Below are 24,132 nucleotides of genomic sequence, written 5' to 3' on the forward strand. Positions count from 1 at the left end.
GTATTTTATAATTACCGCAATTGTTGATCGGGCTTGCGGAAGCTGTTTGTTAAATCTGTCAATCAATGCCACCGGCTATTTGAATTCCTCTTGAAAACCCCATTCGCTGTCTGCACGCAATTCTAGTCATCCTACAAAATAATGGAGACCGCGTATCTACTCTGCTCTACCATCCTTCTGAGCCATTTGGGTTCGATTCCAGCGAATATTAGGTGCTCTCAAATAATTTATCGTGAAGAAAAATCGTACAGATTGATCAGGAGTCGCGCCCGATCAACCTTGACTGCGTTATCGAGAAGAAACGTGTCGGATCTGAAAAAATGCAAGGAGTTTGCGGTCGCTAAAAAGGCCCTGGCATTCAACTTTGGTCGGAGAATATCAGATGGTAAATATTAAAAGGAAATAAAAATACCTACTTGTAGTACCGACATCGCGTTCACTTTATATTTGAACGCAGGAGTGGCCGCTAAATCTGAATACAACTTGGCAAATTGCATTGCCTTGGGATGCCCGGAGGTCGATGGATTTGCCGATCTCGTTTACGACTTGAGATTCGATTACTACAGCCTCTACAAAGCTGATGATAACCCGTTGAACGGATCAGAGAAAACGCGTACCTGCGTTCCGACTGTAGGACTGTTTGAATTCTCTGATGTTCCTAAAGACTTCACCGAGGCTCGTAAGGATTGTGCGGCTTCCGGAGGAACGTTGGCGCATATAGCCAGTCCTGAAAGAACTAAACTGCTGCCCAATTTGATCGAAAATAATCTAAAAACTGACGGTCGTGCCTTTGTCGGTCTGAGTAGACGAGGGAAAGGGACCATATGGAAAAATGAATTCGGTAATAAGAGTAAGATGAGTAATTTAAAAATAGTAAAAATAAACTTCGTTACAATTAATCTGAGCAGATGATCCCTTGGGATGTTTCGACTTCAGGGGATGGGCTAGGAGGGAACCTCGCTCTCGCAGGGGCTGTGTTGCTTTGGATAAGGATCGAACTTGGACGGTGGTTTCCTGCGATAAATCGTTACCCTTCATCTGCGAGATACTGCCGACAATTTCAGCGACTCGTAGGAAGGGTCAAACTCCAGTACGAGAGAATCATATGAAAAATAAATGAGATGAACAAATCGAGTTTAGTAATAAATTGAGGAATCCACACGATACGTATGATTATTATTCAGGTTTATTCAACAATGACTTCGACAACGACAATGTCATCGAGATTGTAAATATTCTACCTAAATTTGATAGTTCAGTTGGATTCATATACCACTACTATTTTGTTGATGGTTTTTTCAGCTACCATCTATCATCTAAAATTCTTTTGTTACATTTTCACAGAATTTCATTAAACTTTACAATACCTATAATTAATTACATTTTTTTTTTCTTTACCGTGGTTCAATCTGGGCCTGCACGATACACATTCTGAGAATTGCCCAACAATTACCTCTGTTCTGATGCGCATTTGAGCCGTAGACATACCGATATATCCGAAAACAAATTTTTTTTTTCATAAATATTTTCATCGGAAAAGTAGATGGACATTCGATAGATAACTATACGTATAGTGGCATAGTATAGTGTAAAGTATTTAATATATACTCGATGTTTAAAATATGTATTTGGAATTATTACATTATATATACATACGTATACATGTATGTATATACAGATATATTCACTGCAGTTGATTTTTTTTTCAACAATTTTATCCTTTTCCTATATGTTTTTTTTTTTTCAATTCTTTTTCAAACGCCACATCATTCACGCACGACAATGGTGATATTGATAATAATAATTATAACAACACAAAATTTGTCTACTAATAAAAATTAAGCCAAAGCACGGAATGTCTTGAAATGACGGAATCGTTTATGTACTTGGGCTGCAGTAATTAACAGGGCATGGAGAGAGGGCAATATATGTTGATATTGTCACCAAGAAATAAACAAACAAACAAAACTACGTAGGCTCAACATTTAACTGTACAAATTTTCCTAAAACAGAAAAAAAATAATTTCTTTAGCCAACAGTCTCACAGAAACTGTGCATGACGTGTGCATAATACTTCGATAATTCAATTATGTTACAAACATGAAAACATGAAATAGAGAATAAAAAAAAATCGATGATTACAAACAATGGGACTCACTAGTTAAAATGAAAAAAAATCACTCAGTGCGATCGCTGTCTGAGAAACTTCATTAGATGATCCAGCGAGAAATTATCATGGGTAGAAAAAATTGATTAACAATAATTAACGGAGTAGGGAAAAGATATTATACGGAAATGGGGTCATCGCCAAAAAATCCAATGAAGTAATCGGCATGGCTCAATTAATATGGGTTAATATTGATCCGTTCAGGATTTTCTCGGCGTCAGAAAGTAGTGATGCCAGAGAAATGAAATGCATCGAACCTTGACTACGGCACATAATTTATATGTGCATACATATCGTACAAGAATGTACACAGGTACGTATGTATGCTCATACCAAGCGCCATATGCGTGAAAATCGTCGGATAATCATTTGGAGATTTTGTAAATATTCCTAGCCATTTCCATCAACAAAAAACTTGGAATAGTCTGTGTAATAATTATTTACACGATTATTTACAGGAGTCTCCTAAGCGTTGCGATTGCATTCAACCTTTACGCCGCGTTGCTCATTATTTTATTATTACGCTATATATATATATATTCTTTTCACTACTTAACATTGAATTAAAATCATCACCCTGTGATGGGGTATTCATTAACACGTGTGATTCTGTGTTTGTGTAATGGATTAAAAAAATAATTGAAACATTGAGAAATTAGAAAATTGGGAACAAATACATCTCGAACGATTTAAGTTGATGATATTATTTTTTGCTTTTTTGTTTGTTTTTGTTGGTTTTTTTTTTTTTTTCTACTTTTTCCTTCATGCGCGAAAATAAATAGCACTATGTTGTGTATACATAATTTGAATCTATAGAATTTTTTCAGGCCAACTTTTTATCGTGCCTGCAATAATATATATATATATTTTTTTTTCAAAGTGTATAGAAGATAGGGGTCCACCTACCTAATCTATATTCGATGCGGTACATGCGTGTATGCGATGAGATGATGGAGATGATAATTTTTCTCATCGATGATTCGTCTAATTATTCTTGCTAACTATCTTGCTTTAGACGTATATCGGAGACAAGTTCAAAGTCAGACGAGAAATAACGTTGTTGCGTATCGTCGCCCGAGTTGTGCGAGAACTCTGTATTATCTGTAATACCAGAATCCTACAGTCGTGACAAACGACCATCGCAACACCCCTCAGACGTTCGGCGACTCGCACATCTCCACCTCCGTAGCGCGACGACGAACCGGACGTACGAGCCGGACTACTGTTTGTACTGCTGCAGTAAAATTTCCGACTGAAAAAATGCGAAACACGAACATTTGAACGAACTTAGAAACTGGGGCCCAAACGGTGCGCCGCTTCTTATGAAAATAAAACAATGCACTTACCTTTTATCCAAAGTTTGTGCGGAGGCAGCGGCGGGACTGTTGTTACTCGGTGGTAAGCTGCTGCATGCGGCACCATCCTCGTCCTGGTGGGTCATGTTCACAGAGGAGGGAGTCAGCGTTGGTGTCGTATTCCGGAGAGTCGGATCCCGGCGCTTAGATGCCGGAGAAGCTGGAGCAGAGCCAACCCCGCCAGCAGGGCGTGGCCATAGACTGCGAACGGTCCCATGACTGGGAGACGAATACTCCTTGCCATCGATCTCGGAAGATGGAGAGAGCATCAGGCCAGGAGATAAGAGAACGACGGGAACATGAGCGAAATGCTCCGTGGGTATTCGCATCTGGAGAATAAATTTAGGCGAATTCATTCCTCGTACCGGCCAAACCGACATAATCTAGCGTCAACAAACCTTGGAGTAACATTTTACGCAGACTGTTCTTTCGCAGAGACGACAACGCTGGCCCCAGGGTCCCAGTATCCCAAATCTCGTCTTCAGGCAAAGAAAACAGACTCGTCTCTTCTCGACATCCTCTTTTACCCTACCTTCCACAGGAAGCGATTCAAGCTCTGCCTTTGTCAGGACACTGCGGATGTGCACAATCTCCTCGAGGGTTAAAGACAGACGCTCGTCGAGGAACATATCTCCGAGACTCGCGTTTCCTTTGTTCGGAGACTTCTGGAATATGGAAGAGGTGCGAATTAGATCCTCCTCCTCTGCTAATTGGAATGAATTTAGGAAATGACGATCAGCTGAATACCTCTTGAGCTAGTTCATCCTGTGAGCTACCGATACTCGAGGGTAGCTCTGGGTCCAGGACCTCCCTGTTTTTGAGCTTGGAGTTCACATTTGGGTCCGTTCGATTCCTCGGGTCATGCTGTCTGCTCTGGGGTCTGGAATGAGGTAGCGACAATGTCCCAGCTGCAACCCCGAGCCCCGCCCCAGTAGCACCTACCACAGTGTGCCTCCGGCTCGACACTCTTCTAGATGGACACTGCGTTGCTAGATCGTAGGCTGCAGCAAATGAAAATAAATAAATAAATAATATTTGTCCATTGGACGGATTCCGATGTACACAAGCTGGAGACGTGCATTGATTCTGTGAAAAAAATCTATTAGGGATAACGCTGGAAATATTTTTGTGACACAGGCGATGATGAATAAAATAATAAAACTCATTGAGGAATAAGTACCGTGTTTCGGGACAAATTATACGATAACTCTCTACGTAGGTATCGATATACATGCGATACTAAATAAAAATGCGTTGGCAAACGACATCTACGTAAGAGAATATTTAATTTAAATTACACTCTAGTTGAGTATCGCAGAAACGATGGTACTCGTTCCTTGTGAGTCTGAGCCCACCTGTTCTTCGCCAGGGATTCGCTGACTCACCAGCTCTCCCCTTCTGCCTCCCGAATTGCCCTTCTACGTGCTCATCGTCTACGTCCTCATCTGCGTCAGCCCTCCAACCGACGTTAACGTCTTCCTCAAACCTCCCGATAACGTCGTAATCGTCGTCACCCTCATCGTCGTCCTCCCCATCCAGCTGAAGTAATTTCAATAAAATAGGACTGTGAGAAAATCTTCGAGAATTCCATTTGTTTATTGAAAGAAAAAAAAAGCGAACGTCTTGATCTATTGGTAAAATTAAAATACACATCGGTGAACAGATAGAGTTCCATACAACCTTGAAATCAACCGGGATGATCAATCGTCGTGGCTGACAACGAGGGGCGGTATTTTGTTCCGTGGATCCTCGCCTGGAAGACTTTGGGGTCGTAGCAAGTTCCGCGCTGCTCTGTGCCGTTGACGAATCACCTGAAATATCGCAATTAATATTTCCAATTAGATTATATAGGTAATCGGATAACGTCGCGATGGCGGAGTGCGAACATGACGGCCATGCGGTATGTGTTATATGCGAATTGCGAATCGGGTAATGCAGGGAAAAGAGCGGAGATTTTTTATAGTCAGCTTTGGGAGACGTTCGTTGCCGAGATAAATGCAATGAAAGATGAATGATTACCTGAAACCCTATTAACGCGTCTCCTACGCGACTTACAATTCCTATTCGCGCGACGTTTATCCTGCGGTAGGAGATCCTCGGCTGCTATTTTTTTACCGTCCTTAGCGCTGCCCCTCATCGATGAATTTAATTGGATAAAAGATCGCTCGTCGTTTCGCCGACCGGAATTGATGGCCGTAGGCTCCTGATTGTTATCCTGCAGGAGCCATTGCGCCGCTACGTCCTGCGCTGGTTCCTGTTCCTGTTCTTGTTGAACAGGTGGAACTTCCCCGAGGACAATCCTTCGGGATTCGCCACCGACCGCTAACAGCATGTTACAATTTTTATGCCTTTATCACCGACGATATTACGCCACCCGTCATATTATCATTCGTCTTTTGCGGTAACTCGGCTTCAAAAACTCCCATGGCGGAAAGCATTATTCTACGTTTCTTCGAAGTGGGTACCGCTGGCACTTGTACGAGTTCTCTACATGAATTTATAACTTGAGACTTTTCTAATGATCAATTAGTGACGCGCAAGACGAGCGTTGCTTTATTTATTTCCGTCTCGTTTCAACTGGATTATTGATCGCATCTTACAGCTGTATGAGGGGACCTGCCAGCCGCTCGTCAAAATTATATCTCATCAGGACGACGACGACGACGATCGCGAGAACTCACTCAGATTCCATTAATCTTGAGGCGATCCTTTTTTTATTTTTCAGCAATTTCAAAACCGATGTATCGTATTATCGGGTAGCGTTCTGTCTGTACGTCACGAGAAACCGAATCATTGATTTTTTACAACACCCACGAAGCCATACCGCCGATAAAGGCCGAGGTAATCCCGATTGGCCGATATTTGATCATATTATATCAACGTCGCGTAGAACGAATAAATTTCCAATCAAATGATTCGTGTTTATTTCATTCTAAAATTATCGAATGATCCAACACTTTCATTTCTTATTTTTATTGCCGATTTTATCACCCCTCTCACTCTTTAAACGCCTGACTTGTCATTGAAGCGAATTACTGTACAACACGAAGGAATCTTCGTCGGCGCTCCGTCGAGGAGACTTTGATAAAAAAAAAAAATATATATATATATATTGACTGTATCAGGGACCGCGGGTCGTGTTCTTATTAAAAGTCAACCCTAGACTGTTCGCCCGGGTGAAATTACTTGTGTGAAATTTCATAACGCGCATGTCCCAAGTAAACGGGGGTGAACTGAATTCCGCTCCCCTATGACGCATCGCGATTATATTCTTGCGCACTACGGTAAGGGTTCTATGCGGTTTGTTAAAATTTTCATTTTATCGACTATTAAAAACTTGCAGATCTATTCAAGGGATAGTTTTATTGATTCGTACGTCGAGGATCTATTCGAAAAAGTATCGTAGACCGCACCCTCGAGCCTCATTATTTTTCAGTTGTACTTGTAACAAATTGTATGTAGTCGGGTATAAAATTTTACTTTCAATTATACTTATTTAGAAACAATTGTAAAGAAGAGAGAGCGCCAGACCTAGATTCCGAAGGATTGTTTCCCATCAACATCGAACGAACTGAGAAACAGAAACTTACAAAGACTCACTTGATCTATAAGCTGAGGGGGGGCCCACGTCGATCTTCGTTATTAACTCATCGGATAAAACTTCCATTTCCAATCGCATATTACACTCGAGTTTCACGTTCACCGTATACGTTTTGTTGGATGATATTCAACACGGATTACGCAACGGTGTCTCTGATCTTTAGCCCAGCTTCCCGATTATCGCGACTCCTCGTCTGTATCGTCTGTATTTCCCGTTCTCCGTAGAGAATTGACGGAACATAACGCGGTTCGAAAACCGGATCGCGTACGGCGGGTGAAAAGTTGACGAGAATTTATCAAAATTTGACGGAGATGATACCACGAAAATTAACGCAACGCTAGTCTCCGGGGGAACGGCGAGAGGCTCACTGAGATCTAAAAGACAGCGCGGAGTTACCGTGGACCGAGTTGCTTTCATTTCCTTACCTTTCCTTTCCCTCCACCGATATACCTTATACGCTATGATCTGTAATGAATGATACCGCTAACCGCAGCCGCGTCTCGGTCATTCTGCACGGTATGAAATTCGTCTACGTCCAACGGGCGGTTAAAAACCGAACGCTCCTGTCGAGCTGATCATTGGGAGCTCAACTTTTGCTCCCGGTGGATCTAAAGGCGGGAGGTAGAATTATTCGTGGTAAAATTTACCTGGGACGCGATCGCTCTTGGGAGTCGACGTCAAGGGCGTACATTCTTCTCGTACGTCTTCGAAAGCCGAAGGTCGCTTTTTGGGACTCGAGGAGGGACGTAGGGGTCTCGGCGGTCTCTTTATACTCTCCATGAGTAATTCTCTCGGTGTCGACTGTCTCTCGAGGGGTGGTAATTTCCGCTCCGATGCCTAGACGAGTAAGGAATGAGAACGTTGCGGAGGAATCAGAGCAGAATTGACCGAAGAAAAGAGTAACGATCGGGTCGGGTGAGTTCGTACCTTTTTCAAGGGCGGTCTGCTCCTGATGAAGTCCAGTATAACGGCGTGAGCGTCTTTTCTGAGGTGAGGGGAGGGCGATGGTGTTTTTCTCAGACGATATCTCCGCGCTCTTATATCGTCCATTAGAATTTCGTAGGGTGTAAGTTCGAATTCTATACCTCTACCTGTGCCTCGCACACGTTTTCCTATTCCACGTCCTCCTCCTATGCCGCCTACCCCTCCGTGGCCGATGGAATCTTCGACTTTCTTCAGTTTTACGCCCTTGCGTAGCTCTTCGATAACCTGCACCCAAAATCTCGCCTGAAAATAAATAGGACGGCATTGGTTGTCGGGTAATTTTTGAAGCGAGAATTCTAGTGAATCGAGAGCTCTGAGATTCGGATGCAGAAATTCGCGTGGAAGAGGTTCATCGGCGCGAAAAATTATTGATTGAAGAAAACCATTAATGCACGAATGAAACTAAGAAAGCGGATCTCATGCTGCATGCAAATGCATCGCTTGATGAAATGTGTACTTATTATTAACAGGCTGCTATTAGATCTGCGTGTAACTTTTTTTTTTTCTCTTTTTTTCACTTTATGTTTTATGTCTATCTTATACCTACGTACTTGCAGCGCCCGCCATATCCTGACGTTAGTCTAAAATACGGAAGGGAAACGAGTTAATTATTCGAACAGTTGTCCGACTGCAGATCCCCGCATAGGATAAAAAAAAGTCAAATCTTAGCACAGAATTTTTAATCCGATACCCTGTTCGAAAAAAATTTTTATTCAATCTCTTGGAATGCTAACCCAATCGCTGAAGTCCAGAGTATCCAGGTGCCGGTCGCCTGCGTTCCCAAGAGCAGAAGATGAGGAATTTCCCTGTTTATCAGCTGCAACTTTTTCTAGGAAGTGTGAAAGTTCCAGAGCCTCTGCTACCAGGGCTCGAACGACAGCCTTGTAATGAGTATCCGCTTGTTCTGATGTACCTTGAAGATGCCTCGTACACAGCTGCGTGAAAAAAAGAGTAGAGTTTCTTCGTTATTATACGTACGTACTACATCTGAGCGTAAGAATTTTCATCGCTGTAAACTAAAAACATAAACGAACCTGCAGTACGGTATTGAGTGAACGCGGCTCCGTCGAACGCGGTGTATTTCGTACGTTGTATCCCTGGTGCACATGGCGGAGGTCTTCGTCGGGTGCCTGATGCAGAGGATCATCTTCGCTTTCGCAAGAGTCTCTTTCTATTCCTTCGTCGTCGGTTTCCTGAAGTCTGTCTTCGACCTCGGGGTCATCCTCTGAAATGGGGAGTGAATAATTGTTTCCCTTCTTTCTACACGACGGAATTATTCACCTTTCGGATATTCCGCACCGCTGGTCACGCGTATGCATTGACAATGAAACGATTTTTGATTTTACAAAAGGGGAAATCGGTATACAATAGCAGCGGCGAACGAGATATTCCGGTCACCGGAATTCCGGCATTGTCCTATAAATACCACCAGATCCGTAACTACTTCCGGTGCAACGGAGCATCAGACGACGCGCGGACGCATTCACCGTGAGAAATCTGTCGACCGATGAAGACGAAAAAATTCGTTGGTATATAGCTACTTGAAAACAGTTATTTTTACTATTTTTATACCGATTAATTGTGTACCGGGTAAAATATTCCACGACAATTTTCAATCCCCGCTGATTCGCCGATCCTTTTCATTTTAAACGACCTCGTGCCGCGCTGCACTATGTGAACCGTCCTGAAACTAATTTTCCATCGCATCACTAAAATATTTCATATGAAAGTTTCTCACGATAAATAACATCTTTGTAATACCCAGTTGAAATAATTACTTAACTTTCTATTAATTACCAATTAATAACGTATCATACACGCCGCTAATTGTGTATTACAAAAATTGAAAACTACTTTTGTAAATAATTCCCACATGTGGAACAAAGTCTCCGTACGGAATGCGTATGAATGCTTTTTTTTTTCATTTCCCACGAAATGGACCGTGCTACACGTGGTCCCCACGTGTACGCCAAGTTTCCTTTACCCTCAAGAAGTGACTAAGCAAATTTTCCAAAACTGACCTGTATAAAAGTAGTGGAAAAAACGAGCACTTCTGACGCTTTAGTTGTGTGTCTGCAGCGTTCAAACGAAACGAAAATCAATCGAATAAATAAAATTTAAATTCTAATGGCATACCAACGATGAAATGAACAAGGGCGCTTACCAGGTTGCGTCATAATTGTTATTAGCGCATTTAGATCCGGAGCAACCGTTCTTTCCTCTTCTTCGTCCAAGCCAAAATCCAGAGCAGCGAAAACTATCACCCCCAGTGAGAACACGAGCTGGGAAACAAAGAAGAAAGTAGTAAAAGCAAAAATTATAGATGAACAGGAATATCATATTCGATCATTATATCTTATTAATCGTAAGTGAGGCGGTTGTCGCATTATTTTCTTATCGCAACGCGTCTCCTCTTCTATTTCGTAGTCGGAATTCCGTTATTAATGCCGTTTGAAACTTGCGCGGGGCCAAGCTCTTCGATGAAATATTATTGCTGCAGGCATCGCTGATGTACAAGTAGAGTTGCAGGTGGTGGCAGATTATGCTCGACACGGTGGGACTCGAACAACTTTACAAATATACATCTGACAAAAAAGCGCATAATATCCTTAGTTATATGTATGTAGACGCTGAACTATTATATTCACCGATTAGCAGATTTGCACTAGGTAATGAAAATAATAATAATGATAATAATAATATGAGCAAACTAGAAGACCGCCTCCTACGAAATATTTTTCAATTTCGAGTATACACGCATAATGAAATATAAAAGTATCAAAGTTTGATAAAATACATAGAAAACTACACTGCGCCATAGTTTGATGAACCGAACAAGGCAGCACAGTTTTAGGGCCGTGAGAACGATAACGCTCGTGAGTTCTGTCTCGCAGTACATAACATGTAGTACATATCACAGATACATACATACATACGTACATACATACTGAATGGGTTGAAATATACCTATATACATGTATAATGTATATATACCAGCGAATAAGAATCACAAAGAAGCGACAAAGTGTGCCACGATCAAGAACCTCTTCGCTGACTCGCAAATATTATTACTACAGTATATGTATGTACGGTACATGCTTATGAGCAGCTATGTATGTATGCATGAATTCTATACCGGAGAGAAGATAAAACTGATGAGGAAGGAAAAATGATAATGATGATGATGATGACCATACAGAACGAATATGGGGGTCAGCATGGCAAGAAGCAACGCAGAGACGTGTGTACGGGTCTGTGAGACAAAAAAAAAGCATCGAACGAGAAGAAAAAAATAAATATTAAATGAGCAAGATGCTCTTGACGTGTAGATACGTGAATAATGACGCGTATCGGTATTGATGTATCTGTAAATAAATGCAGTCCGTTGCGCGACGCTTTAAAAATTGTTGAAAAAATGAAATTTTGTCGTTTGCTGATATTTAAAAAGAAAATTGAAATATAGGATAAGGTGCGCTGAAAACGGGCGCACAGGTGTGAGGTAATAATAATCGGCCCGGTTCATCAGCCAATCATAATATTATTAATAATAATAACTATGATGTGCGATCGACGACCTAACGATGCGGGTTTATAATGATAACCTGTTCCACTTGATTCTGGTGATGCGATGCCCCGTTTTCGATTTGTATTGTAACGGAGATGTGTACCGTAATTCAAAAATTCTCATGTAGTAGGTTCTATTTACACGTACGTCATTCACGTGGCGATGATTACATACAAACGTACGATAGGTGAAGATATTTTAAGACGGTCTGTATCGATTGTATACCTTGCGCTCCGAGGTGAATTCTTTTCTGGAATCTGTAACAAACGTAAATAAAAAATGATTATTACCGATTTCATAAACGATAATATAACAACAACGGTGACAGTCACTGATTCATAGCAACTGCAGGGCGAAGTTCGCTAATCTTTTTTTTTGTGTCATCGAACACGAAACGATGACTAAACCGACGATATAATAATACCTTGTTTACAACTCGAAAATGGGCGATAATAATATTGTCACAGATTAGTCGTTGCAATTGCATCGGGGAAAAATATGCGGTAAAAGGGTGGGAGTTTGAATGAGTTCGAAGTCTGCATAGGAACGTGGAATATTGTTGTCAAATTTTGTAGATCCGTTGCGCAATGTTTTCGCATTATTCGTAAGATTTATTATGTCGACCTAGAATCGAGTGTGCATGGCTGTAATAAAGATAAGCGTAGGTAGCGTAGAGCATTATTCTCTCTGTAACAGAGCTATGATTCACGCACACGAATCAGAGCATTGGTGTACCAACCGTGATAATCGACGCGTGTATATGATGTAACGATATAAAATTCTCGTATTTTTTTGTTATCGCAAATATAATGGAAGTTGAACTATCTTAATTGGATTTCATAATGATATCTAACTCCGAAGCATCGCACGTAGTCGAAGAGAGAGAGAGAGAGAGAGAGAGAGAGAGAGAGAGAGAAAAGGATCTTTATCTGCGGCGTGTTTCCTTCTCGACCGACCTTGCAAGGTCCTAAAGCTTATCTGTAACCCAATACTAAAAAATTGCTTATCGTTATCTCCGCGCAGTTGATTGTACACGTTCAGCCGCGAGTATCATCCATAAGCTACTCGCGGCGTTCGATCATTATTTTAACGCGGATTATCTCCCCTTAACTGGAACTCTATTAATTAATTTTTATATCCCTCCCACTTGTTGCTCCTTATTTTCAATTTCCACCCCCAATAATTATTGAGTTTATCAAATGCGTTACCGCGTGGTGAAAAATCATCATTCCCGCGTCGCATGTGGGCGTACCGCGTATTGATCGATGGAGCGCGACCTTGCCTGCAGAACATCCGCCTCACCCTCTTCTCCTCCTTTTTCTTTTTGACGTTTTTTTAGACACCTCCGCACCCAAGTATCCTACTTCCCACCCCGTGAGCTTATTCACGCAGGCCAAATACGTCGCTTACGACCTGACCCAACTCAAGTGAACCCAAACCTGGAGGAAGCGTCATGTCCTGCAGGTCAACGAAAACAACCGGGTCAAATGACGGAAAATAAAAGATAAATAAACGACAAGCGGGATGATCTGGTTCTAAGATACTTGAGCTATAACGTCCATTCTTATCTCAGAAATGCGTGTATTCCTTTTCATTGAGCCTGATATACGATAGATAAGGATGATGGAGTTTTGGACTCGGTGTAGACTATGATTAAAAACTCATCCTCGGTAATCCTGTAGAAATATCCATTAATTACTATCTAAGCATCAACTACGCTCTACGATCAACCGATGCAATTTCATGCTTGGCGAATCTAATTGTATAGTAATTTTTTCTATAGGTATAAAATTTATACTGACCCTGTTGATCGCTTGGCACTCGTATGGTAGTAGCGTGAACATCTCCATCTTTATGCAGCAAAACATGGGAAAGTTCTGTGACATCGCAAAGCCCTGTGGGATTCCTCCCGGTAGCTATCGTACCAGGTAGAGAAGGTTGTAGAGCAGTTTTAAAACACTTGGCGCACTGATAACAAAGAGCCCATGCCTGTTCCTGGCTAATGGGGCCGTTGAAAGATTTGAGAATATCCTGAAGACTCAAACAATTGTCGTGATTCAATTTGCACTTGGGTCCTGACGAGCTGTTTTTATGGTCAAGTCCAGGGATGGTTGCACAGCATCCTCCGATCATTCCAGAAACTGGGGTAGTTGCTTCCGGAGTATTTTCACATGATCTCGTGCCTCTCATAGGAGTCTGAATTTTGTAAGATGACATTTTAGCCTGAAATTGATGATCGTTACCTTTGTAATTAAACGCCGGCCGGTAGTCGACGACCGTCACCGATTCTGGCATGTTGATTGCGTCAAGAGACTCGAGTTCACCTGGGTTACCGAGACTCCGTACATAATTTTTATCCTGAGGGTACGTTGAATCCTCAGGGATACCGTCGTTCATTTGTCCGCTGCAGCTATTTACTGCGAAGTAATTATGCCGCGAATTTCTATCCGGGGCACTCGAAACTACACCCTTAAAATTACTAAATTTATTATCGCTTGTCGCATCGATGAATTGTGCCTGGTAATTGTAATTATTATTGTTAAGAATCCAAGAAGAATTAAATTTGGTGTTGTTATCGCTAGCGGTATGGTTGCCGCTGTTGTAATTTCTGCAACCGTTTTTTGCGCTATCGTGACAACGTATTATTGCTGCGCAAGATGATCTCTTTTCATTATAGGTCAAATTAAAACAGGAGTTCAATTTACGATCATTATTGCCGTTGAGTATTTGCCACAAATCCTCCACATTGCTTCCACTATTATCACAATAATCCAAAACACGATCTGCACTGTCTTCACTTGTCACAAACTGATCATCGCCACTTATACTACTTTTATCGAAGACCGACTGACAATCACGTACACCGGCGGCTAATCGATAATTTGATTGATTTTTAGTATTATTATTGTATATCACGGGTCTGTTAACGTTTATGTTATTCAAATCACAATTTTCACTATTATCGTAATGCGCTACGGCCGTTACGCCAAGTGCCATCACACGAAAAACAAAATGATGCGATGCGATTGGGGGTCGGCGCGCAACTGCAGTCCGCGCTTGCAGCTCTTCATTTTTTTTCAGCTCGAGATGGATTAATAAAAGTAGCGTCATCTATCCGCGAGCTTTTAGATCAAGTTGAATAAAATTATGAAGATTAACAAGTTACCTGAATTATTAACAATTACAATTTAACAAATAAAATTCTGTTTTTAATAACGCTTTAATTAATGTATCGAGTGTTTGATTTATTATATTTTTATTAACGCTAGCAGGATTTATTCACCCACATATTTGGGAGTTACATATTTTCTTTTTTTATAATTACATCATATTCAGTCGAGTACTAATCAATCGGCAAAACGAATGGATGTATCCAACTGTCAGCGCTGTGTTGTAAATAGTGGTCATTGTTGTATAAAAATTCAGAATTGATGAACGATAGGTTCATAATAACTTGCCCCCGATCATTGGTGTCAACATACGTAAATTGTTTAATAAAATGAACGGCGTGTTGGATCAGAATAATGCTAACTGTTTGAGTTGACAGCAATTAATATTGTGTACGAATTCTAACTGTACATATATTATATTCATAAGTTGCTTTAATTCATGATATTTTGTTTCGTGTATAATAATTAACGCAAGACTTCGTATCACACTATCGAGGTTTACCTTCTGTACCGTTTACGCGATGCCCTGTTGATCATCTTACTCTAGTTTATTTCCTAATTGACCACATCGGATCTAGTTGACTTAATGGATCCACGGGTTTTGGCTCTTCCAATTTTTCCGTCGCAGACAAGCTCTCGGCTATAGACTCTTTTGAACCTCCTGAAATTATTGACTCCAACAATTACAGAACTGAATCATCGCTTCGTTAATATCGGTGCACGTTACCTGAACCAAATTTCTGTGACGTACGTAGCATTCCTGCGGCGAGATTGTGAAGAAAATCATCTGAGGGATGGCGTTGCTGAACCTTGCTCCTACCCTTTTTCGACTTGTTTCCATCAAAGCACTCGAAGGTAGACCGAGACGACGATAAAATCCCCCCTGAATGTTGATACGAGTTAATAAATGTTGACAAAAATCGAATGAGGGGTCATTTTTAAGACTCACGTTTCATAAGCGTGTCTTGACCATGGTAGAGAATCATGCGGTACGAGAAGAGCAGAGAATCTTTGTCGACAAGCGATTGACGGAATCTGACGAGAGTTGAAAATACGAGCCCGGCATCGACCAGCCCTCGCCCAGCCCTCACGTTGCAGACAGAGGCCACAGCCACGAGAAAAAGACCGCTGAGTGAGCCACCATCAACACAGTGAACGACGATAGGTCTTCTCGAACGTCTCAAAGCTTGTTCAGATAGGGTGTCATTCGAAAAGGTGAGCAAAGGTCCTGGGCTGCTTGGATATCCACTGTAAAGATGAAGAGCTCTTGTTGTAATCGCTGCATGCGGCTATTGGAGAAAAAATTCCAGTACAAAGTTCAAGAGAATTACTCACTTAGGAGGCCACATTGTGAACTGCATGTGGACGACGATCCTGGAAGTCTTTTTTTCTTTGTGTTTCAGCGATATTATTCTCTGTAAGTAAGTTGTATGATTCATGCTGCTCTCCAGGGAAACAATAAAGCTGTCGATCGTCAAGTCATCTCCCTTAGCCGTCGGCCAGTATATCTCGTCATTTAACTGCGAGGCAAAATGACACGGTAATTAAATAGTGTGAAGTTTGGTTGGATTTTTATTATTGTCACCCGCATAATTACCTGTGAATTCGATGCAAGACAGGCAATAACTTCACACTCTTGTTCCCAAATCATCGTCCAGAACGTCGCCAGAGTTTTTGGCGTCGGAGCTTGAGTGACAATAAAAGCGACTGGTATACAAGGCGTCATATCTTTAACATGAGATGCATTTATATAGAGGTCCGAGGAAGATAATTCTACTCTTGACCCATCGTAAGGAATCGACGTTGCAGATCTGTTGTCTGATCCATGAGCAAGCGCTACAGCTGTCAATTGTTTTTTGGCTTCGCGTTCCTGAAATTCGTAATGGTAATGTATTAGATAAACTAAACTTTCGAACGCCCCAAGCATTACGTATGATTTCGTTATGTCTTACCTGAAAATCACAAACTTCCTTCCATTTTATATCCAGTGTAGTAGCACCGCTCAAGGTTGTGGTCAAGAGCCCGTCTATGAATTTTTCATACTTCTCAACATCGTAGGCAAACTTTTGCAAAGCGTGGGGATCGCCAAGTGGATCGTTTTTGGGTTGTACGTCGTTGTACCAAGTGTCCCATACGATTTGCAGGTTCTCCATTTTCTCCTCGAGTTTAGCCTCCGTCACAAGTTCACTTTCCTGTTTAACGGGTAGCTCTTTCACTGTCGGAATGGGTTTCAGTATCGTTTCACTTTCTGCCAAATCTATTCGACTCTCGGATTTATTGATAGGATTGACTTCGGGCACCAAAGGCGCATGATTTATGCTAAATTCAAGATCAGCTAGCAAATCTACGTTAGATTTTGGCTGGTCTGATTGCACAATTGGTTTCTCCACGGATGGACTTGTAGTAGTGTTGGTAGCGGTGTTGGACGCCTGCATATAAGTCTGTGTCTGCCCTTGCTGACCTGCTGTCTCTACCCCGCTGTTTTCTGATAGAAAAAAATGAATGAATGAATGATAAATTCATAAATTGATCCGTCGCATCTTTTTACCTTGCCCCTGGTGGCCGTACGGCAGGGTGTAATAAGCCTGATTGTAATTCGGCGTTTGATAAGACGACTGATTGTACTGAGATGAGGGCGTGTGATTTGTTGAGCTATTATTTCCGGCTATGGTATACTGGGTGTTTTTATCCTGTGGTACGTAATTACTGTAAGCTGGATTCTGCTGCAAAGCTGTACCGCTGTTACCAACATCGTTTGACTCTTGCTGTGAATTTTGAGAATTTTGATATCCGGAGCTGTACTGATAGCCGCCGGTCATTGGATCATACGCGTACCCAGGGTGGCCCTTATACGAATCAGTTTGTGATGCCGTCAACGAATCGGCAACTTGATTCCCTTGATATCCGCTCTGGTATCCTTGTGAATAATTTTGATACTGCTGCATAACGTTGGGGTACTGACCCTGTACAGGATACTGATAGGTTTGTTGATAATTTTGAGCAACACTCGGTTTTGTGTGGCTCTGTATAATTTCGGAGTGGCTTTGATAACTCCCACCAGCGTAGCTCTGAGATATTGTGGAATTTTGCGTACTCTGTGGTTGATAGGCGGCCGAATACGGAATTTGATAGCCTCTGTAGCTCTGCTGCGAGTCGGGATAGCTCTGCGTGACGTTAGTATTCTGTCCTTGCGTAACGTTCGCCGTAATACCATCGACCTTCTGAATTTGCGTTCCGTCCTGATAGGACGCCTGCCCATGGTACGATTGTAACTGCGATTGCATCTGCTGATACTGTGATGTCGTAGAATTTGAATAGCCCTGCTGATTCTGATGTACTCCTGGAGGGTACGTGTCACTGGCATAAGACGCTGAGCTATCGTAGCCACCATATTGAGTTTGAGGGTAAGGCGTTGAGAGGCCTGTCGACGCACCATTGGAAGATATCTGCGAGCTGTTATGGCTCTGCACCGGAATGTCGTTCGGAGTAAGTTGATGCGTTTGGGGAATCGGCTGCTGCAGTTGAGGATTAGGAATGGCAGGTTGGTACTGAGAAGATTCAGGATATTGACCAGGAAGCTGTTTACTCGGCGCCGACATGTGTGGGGAATGTTGCGAGATTTGTTGCAGACTTTGTTGCAATTGAGTATTCTGCGTTTCGTACTGGCGAATTTGTCCGGCAATTTGTTGGCTCTGGCTCAGCTGCTGTTGGGGTGTCTCCTGGTAAGTTGATTTAGTCGGTTGATAATGCGCCGGGTTTTGCTGTCCGATACCAGAGCTGGCGGGTGGGACACTGTGACTCACGTCGGAATTCTCTCCAGCGGAATACTGATGCACGGAATTCTGGGGTGTGTAACTTGGTTCCGGATAAGAATACCCAGGATATTGATTGTAATTACCAGTATTGTACTGGAGCTGCGTGGTTGACGGAGACGAATAATGACTATGAATACTTGGTGGGTACTGATTTTGCTCGTTCATCGAACTAGGGTAGTTAGGATAGTGTCCGTTAAAACTTGTTGCCTCTGTAGTTTCCGCTGATCCATTTGCCTGGTGATAAGTGCTAGCGGTGTTTGTCGTACCAGATTTTGGTAGGCTAGAATTCAGCACTCCTGCCGAGTAATCTACGTATCCATAGGCATGGGACGGTTCGTTGGTTCCTCTTTGGGCCTTGTAATAATCGGCATAACCTGCAGGATACTGATAGCTTCTATTAGTGTCCGAAGTATCAGGGAGAAGGTTAGAACCCGCATCATTTCCTTCCTGACCAACAGGAGCTGGACGAACCGCAGGAACTGGCTGAGGTGAACCGGATTGCTGGGCGTAGTATGGATTTTGATAGCTAGGTGTAGATGCAACGGAAGCACCCTTTTGTCTGCTCGCGAGATAATCTTTGAGCTTCAATCCCCCGCTGGGTGGTTGAGAATCTTCGGTAATTCCACCCACGTTTGTAAACTCTATATTTTTTACAGTAGGTTTGCTGTTACGAGCCAGTATTTGTTCGCGCTCTTCCTCTTGAACTTTACAAGTGCTCTTGACACGCTGTAATAATTTTGAAACGTTGGTTTCCAATTTTCTGTAGAACTCCAATCCCTTCGACGACTTTGCCAGCAGGTCTTCGTAGGCGTCGTAAGATGTGATTAAGGAATTTATCATGCTATCACGTCGCTTCAAAACCTCGTCGATAGATTTTCGGGTATCCGCACTACGGGCATAGACATCCGTCAGAGCCGTCAGTATGTTCTCCTGCGCGGCTAGGTTTTGATCTATCAGACTGATCTGTTGATGAATTCAAAAAATGCTGATTAAACTGTGACATTTAGGTTGTTGACGTAAATCGACTAGGGCTTACAAGTCTGTTATGCTTGCTGATTTGTTCGGCGAACAAACGATCCAGGGATCCAGTATCAGTATTGGCAGTGACTAAAAGTCGCGTGAGATCATCTTGGGCTATGGAGGCTCTGAGTTGGGCGTGCAAATCGCTTCTTTGTCTGCGCATTTCATCCACTTTGCCCAAAATTCGTTTAAGCTCTCTAGTAACCACATCCGCATCTTTGTCAGCTGAGTCGCTGCCTGAAAACAGTAATATCAAACAGTTTGTTTTGCTGTAATATTTTTTACTGCTGAATCAACGCCGACAAATTACCACTGGATCGACTCTTAGGGGATGGAATTTGAGCCATCAGGTTGGCTAAAGGTTGAGCTAGTATTCGGAGATTGTTCACGTGCAAAGTCATAGCCCTGTGTAGTGCTTGGTTGCTTTCCGAAGCCTTTGCATGCGCTTCTTGGTATTTATTTGCTTCTCGAGTCAAGTCAGTGGCTACGATCGAAGGAGGTCTCTTCCCAAGCACTGTTTGATATTCAGTCTCCCTACAAGAAGAAATTCTACAAATTAATTTAAAAAAAATGACAATTTACTTGACCCATATCAGAGTACCGTTTACCTAGTCTTTTCGTGAGTGAGAAGTTCGTCTATATCTTTCAACATTGCTTCAACATCGTGATAAGTATCTGCGAGTTTTCCCATCGCATCTACCAGATCTTGAATTGCGTTTGGTTTCGCATTTAGCGCGGCGCAGCGTTCTGCTAGTTCGTCGGGCAGAACCAATGGACTAGCATCTCTGTTATCAGGATCCCATAAATTCAAATTGTCAAGACTTAAGGATGCAAGATACGTAATGAGCTGCTGATCACGCTCCTCGATTTTTGCCCCAACGGAACGTAAGACTTTAGCTTTTTCTTCGGAGTATAAAGAGCTAGCTTCGTGCACTTTCATTGGCACGAGCCTACAACAAGGACAGGCGAATATTTTAAACTGAATAAAGAGAAAAACCTGAAATGCACTCACCCATATCTTACCTCGAAAATATATCTGGACCAGAAACTTCTGGGTCATTAACATTAAAAGGAATTCCTTTTACAAGAGAAGCACCCTTAATCGGAGGCAGGGATTCTTTGTCCGGCACTTCCTCGTGGTAAATAAATTCATTCTCATTCTTAGCTGCCTTCCGTTTGCCTTCTATAACATCGTTAGTAAAGGTCAGCGCATCCTCGACAGCTTCCTTGTCTTCGTTTGTTGACATGATCCCTCCGCCTTTTGTGGTGGTATAGAGAGTGCGAGTCTCATTCAGAGTGGCTAAGGATGCGTTGTAAAAAGCAACTCTTTCCCCCATTTTTTGCTGCTCCTCTGCAGCCTGGCCTTGGTATAATTGTGAGACCGCTAAGTAATAGAGCTTCTTGAAACGGACATATCTTTTCCAATTCTTTGGGACAAAAAAAATTATTGTCAGATGATAAATTCCATTTAATAACAACATTTGACTAAGGAGGTATAATATACCTTGAATATTTTACTGCCCACAGTATCAGCGACAGAGCCATCGTCGTTACCACCTTGTTCCAAAGTATTTAATGCCAAGTTATAATAGTCTACAATTTGCGTGGCAACTTTTGCTGTAGAAAAGAAAGACAAACAATTATCAAGGTATAAAATCAAATGGCGATCACTACTGTACACACAAGGATGAAATCCTTACCAACAATAGTAGCCTTGCGATTATCTAGCATGCTTTTTTCTAGAATGCACTCCTGTGCTTGAGCCAGACAGAGCTGATGCATGAAAGTCATCAATTCTGGGGCCAGATCAACTCCGGGAGGTTGTGGGTATGTATTTTTCAGATGATCAAATGCCCAAGCTGCACATTGAAAGTGTGCACAAGCCATTTTCATTCCCTCAGCAGTTGTGCGCTCCGTTTGAGAACCTAACTGCGTATGCACAGCTCCAATGTTGTACAAAATGGATATTATCTCAAACCTGATATTTGCCAGGGAATAGACCATGTTTGCATAAGTATCTCTCCTGCAGAGAAATGCTAATCAATTAGAGGAACTGAAGTAGGACCTTGTTGTTGCATTTCTTTCCTTGAAAAATAACTGAATCACGTACCAAGTGAATGTGACAGCAGCGGCGCCATCGTTTCCCATAGGAAATCTACTCTGTAAAAAATGTAACTGGCAGTAATACTTTTTCAAAAGAGAGCACCCTGTCAGGTCGATCGGAGGCCGAACTGCGGTAACTCTGAGAGATTCGAGCTGGTGTATCTCGTTGTTATAAGATTCCGGATCTTCGTTGTAAAAGTCACGTATGTACTGAGAAACAGAAACAAGAGGAAATTTCAAGTAACAAAATCGAAGACTATAGAATGAAGGTATCATTCAAAAGGCGTAGCGGGACGAACAAGAAAAATAAAACATTAACGTACCTGCTTTAGTTTCGGACCGAAAGAACTTGGCTCTGGACTGACCTTTAGGTCAAACGAGAGCATGGGCAGCCTGGGGACCGCCTCCATTTTTGTAAAAACTTGAATTCCGTAATTACGGAGAATGTCTAGAGTTGCACGCAATAATTGTAAGAGCTGTCAAATTGTCTTTTATAGCAACCTTATCGGTGAGAGCGCAGATTAACGTCACAGGCAGAGTGGAAACCGTACAAACTTTCTCAACACTGTTCGAATGACGGTGACGGGCAGAAGATGAAACTTGTTAGTTGAACAGACGTCCACTGATTTTTTTATGCCACAAAGATGGGCACATTATCCGATTCAAACAAACGTCTGTCCCAATTTGGATAGACTGGATTCGCACAGGCATTTCTGATAACATATAAATTTCAGATAATTTTTTTGCACGACTCAAGACATACGGGTATGGTTACTCGGTACGGCTATCGAATTAATTTGTACTACATGATGAAGAAGATTTAAACGCGGTACCGGTCTGTCAGGGATTGAAGTTGCCGAAGTTGGCGATTGTTGTCACGTGGCTTCCCATCATGCACCGGTTTTTGTGCAGCGTGACGTGTCGTCGAAGAGTCTGATCGTAGAGCGTACGTGGAGGAAGTTTGTCTGAAATAGCTGTTCGCTCAATCCGTCACTTGCCAGTTGTGTTTTCGACGGTGTTACTTCATTGTTCTGTACAGCATTTGTAATCACAAGGTGTTACTATTGAACAAAAGCAAAAAATAAATCAAACTAATTCAGAAATTTTCTCTGTAAAAATCTAAACACAATGGTAAGTGATCAGCATTTTCTAACTAATCAACGTACTGGATACCCCGGTTTAACCTAGTTTTAATTTTACTCATATATTTCCTAACGGTACCTCCAATTAATTCCTCGCATACAAATTGGTATCCCTTGTAAAAACTCAGTGAAAATATTGTGGAGTGACATTGATTAGTAAATTGAAAAAAAATAGGTGCTCAACATATGGTCATTGCACATGTATGCTAAACTCCTCAGATCTCAAAGTTTATGACCATACAATTGCACTGGCACAATAGCTCAATGTCAAATATGCCATACTCACATATTCCACTGCTTCGTTTCACTATAACAACTTTTCTCCTGCATCATTTAAGCCTGCAGCACCTAGCTCAACCTCAGTTGGAGCCGGAGGAAGATCTCCCAGCAAAGTTGTAGCACCAAGAGCAAGCGGCGGTGGTGGTACGGTGCGTCAAAGGAAAACGGCACCAGCTACATCAGCCAGAAATCGTAACACAGGCACAAGTTCAGGAGGAATGTGGAGGTTTTACACAGATGATTCCCCTGGCATCAAAGTGTAAGGATTTGGATGTTCAAAGTTCTGAGTTGTTAACAACACGACTTGTTCTCACATCTGGAGTCGAATTTCGTGTGTTTTACCAGTTTTTCTGTTATTTAGTGGTCCCGTACCTGTCCTGGTGATGTCTCTGTTATTCATCGCATCTGTCTTCATGCTCCACATCTGGGGAAAATATACTCGTTCTTAAATATCAAAAAATTACATATCCTTATTAAAAATAAAACTGAAGAGGAGATGGGGGAAAGAAGTGTCGCAGTCTAAGATTATGTGCGAGTCTTTCTAAAACTGCAAACATGAGATGGCGGGCTGGCAATATTTTCACATAACAAAAAGTGACGTTCAGACGTTCCGCATTTGTACACAGCCTCATAACTCCATTCCAATGAATTCAAAGGAATTTCAACTTCCTTCAACTTAAATGTAGTATAATATAAATTGTATGAATTAATAAATTATTCATAGAAAATTAAATAATAACAACCAGCACCAGAAACCGAAAGCTAATTTATGATGAACTGATATTGTTATAGTTTGTTGGATGCTCTGAAAACTTCACTCTAAAATTTAAACGTCGATTGATAATAATGAAATTTATTTTATATGTAAAATGAAAATAGAAAGGTAATAAATATTAGATATTATAATTGATATTATCATCGGGTTACCAAT

General features: G+C 41.8%; 4 protein-coding genes across 10 annotated transcripts; 2 read left to right on the forward strand and 2 right to left on the reverse strand.

Annotated features, from left to right (window-relative positions):
• The first annotated feature begins 79 nt into the window (after positions 1-79).
• Positions 80-1,517, forward strand: LOC105691896. Of its 2 annotated transcripts, none has more exons than XM_020855760.2 (3): positions 80-385; positions 458-841; positions 909-1,517. In XM_020855760.2, exons 1-3 carry the CDS (start codon positions 142-144, stop codon positions 1,118-1,120), a joined length of 840 nt encoding a protein of 279 aa, XP_020711419.2. In that variant the 5' UTR covers positions 80-141; the 3' UTR covers positions 1,121-1,517. The 2 variants fall into 2 exon arrangements, with proteins under 2 accessions (XP_020711419.2, XP_048509238.1); XM_048653281.1 differs by having other exon boundaries at positions 937-1,517.
• LOC105691892 (protein spire) lies at positions 1,169-14,732 on the reverse strand. Of its 4 annotated transcripts, none has more exons than XM_012410696.3 (14): positions 13,475-14,732; positions 11,898-11,929; positions 10,272-10,389; positions 9,142-9,332; positions 8,842-9,042; positions 8,659-8,688; positions 8,051-8,350; positions 7,771-7,960; positions 5,203-5,333; positions 4,908-5,061; positions 4,270-4,523; positions 3,921-4,187; positions 3,514-3,851; positions 1,169-3,419 (listed from the first exon to the last, which is right to left on the reverse strand). In XM_012410696.3, exons 1-14 carry the CDS (start codon positions 14,667-14,669, stop codon positions 3,179-3,181), a joined length of 3,642 nt encoding a protein of 1,213 aa, XP_012266119.2. In that variant the 5' UTR covers positions 14,670-14,732; the 3' UTR covers positions 1,169-3,178. The 4 variants fall into 4 exon arrangements, with proteins under 4 accessions (XP_012266119.2, XP_012266118.2, XP_012266116.2 ...); XM_012410695.3 differs by having other exon boundaries at positions 4,878-5,061; XM_012410693.3 differs by having other exon boundaries at positions 4,821-5,061.
• Positions 14,733-14,911: 179 nt separating this feature from the next.
• Positions 14,912-22,633, reverse strand: LOC105691948 (tyrosine-protein phosphatase non-receptor type 23). Of its 3 annotated transcripts, none has more exons than XM_012410789.3 (15): positions 22,104-22,633; positions 21,788-21,990; positions 21,378-21,700; positions 21,182-21,294; positions 20,701-21,104; positions 20,286-20,627; positions 19,988-20,211; positions 19,694-19,914; positions 17,391-19,620; positions 16,795-17,327; positions 16,440-16,712; positions 16,178-16,362; positions 15,792-16,090; positions 15,570-15,725; positions 14,912-15,503 (listed from the first exon to the last, which is right to left on the reverse strand). In XM_012410789.3, the coding sequence occupies exons 1-15, from the start codon at positions 22,188-22,190 to the stop codon at positions 15,391-15,393; spliced, it is 5,706 nt and encodes a 1,901-aa protein (XP_012266212.2). In that variant the 5' UTR covers positions 22,191-22,633; the 3' UTR covers positions 14,912-15,390. The 3 variants fall into 3 exon arrangements, with proteins under 3 accessions (XP_012266212.2, XP_048509218.1, XP_048509217.1); XM_048653261.1 differs by having other exon boundaries at positions 15,594-15,725; positions 19,988-20,226; XM_048653260.1 differs by having other exon boundaries at positions 19,988-20,226.
• Positions 22,634-22,749: 116 nt separating this feature from the next.
• On the forward strand, positions 22,750-24,111 carry LOC105691911 (protein transport protein Sec61 subunit beta). The gene is made up of 3 exons (XM_012410731.3): positions 22,750-22,911; positions 23,261-23,460; positions 23,563-24,111. The coding sequence occupies exons 1-3, from the start codon at positions 22,909-22,911 to the stop codon at positions 23,648-23,650; spliced, it is 291 nt and encodes a 96-aa protein (XP_012266154.1). The 5' UTR covers positions 22,750-22,908; the 3' UTR covers positions 23,651-24,111.
• Positions 24,112-24,132: the final 21 nt, after the last annotated feature.

This window comes from Athalia rosae, chromosome 3, assembly GCF_917208135.1.
Source record: "Athalia rosae chromosome 3, iyAthRosa1.1, whole genome shotgun sequence".
Classification (NCBI taxonomy): domain Eukaryota; kingdom Metazoa; phylum Arthropoda; class Insecta; order Hymenoptera; family Athaliidae; genus Athalia; species Athalia rosae.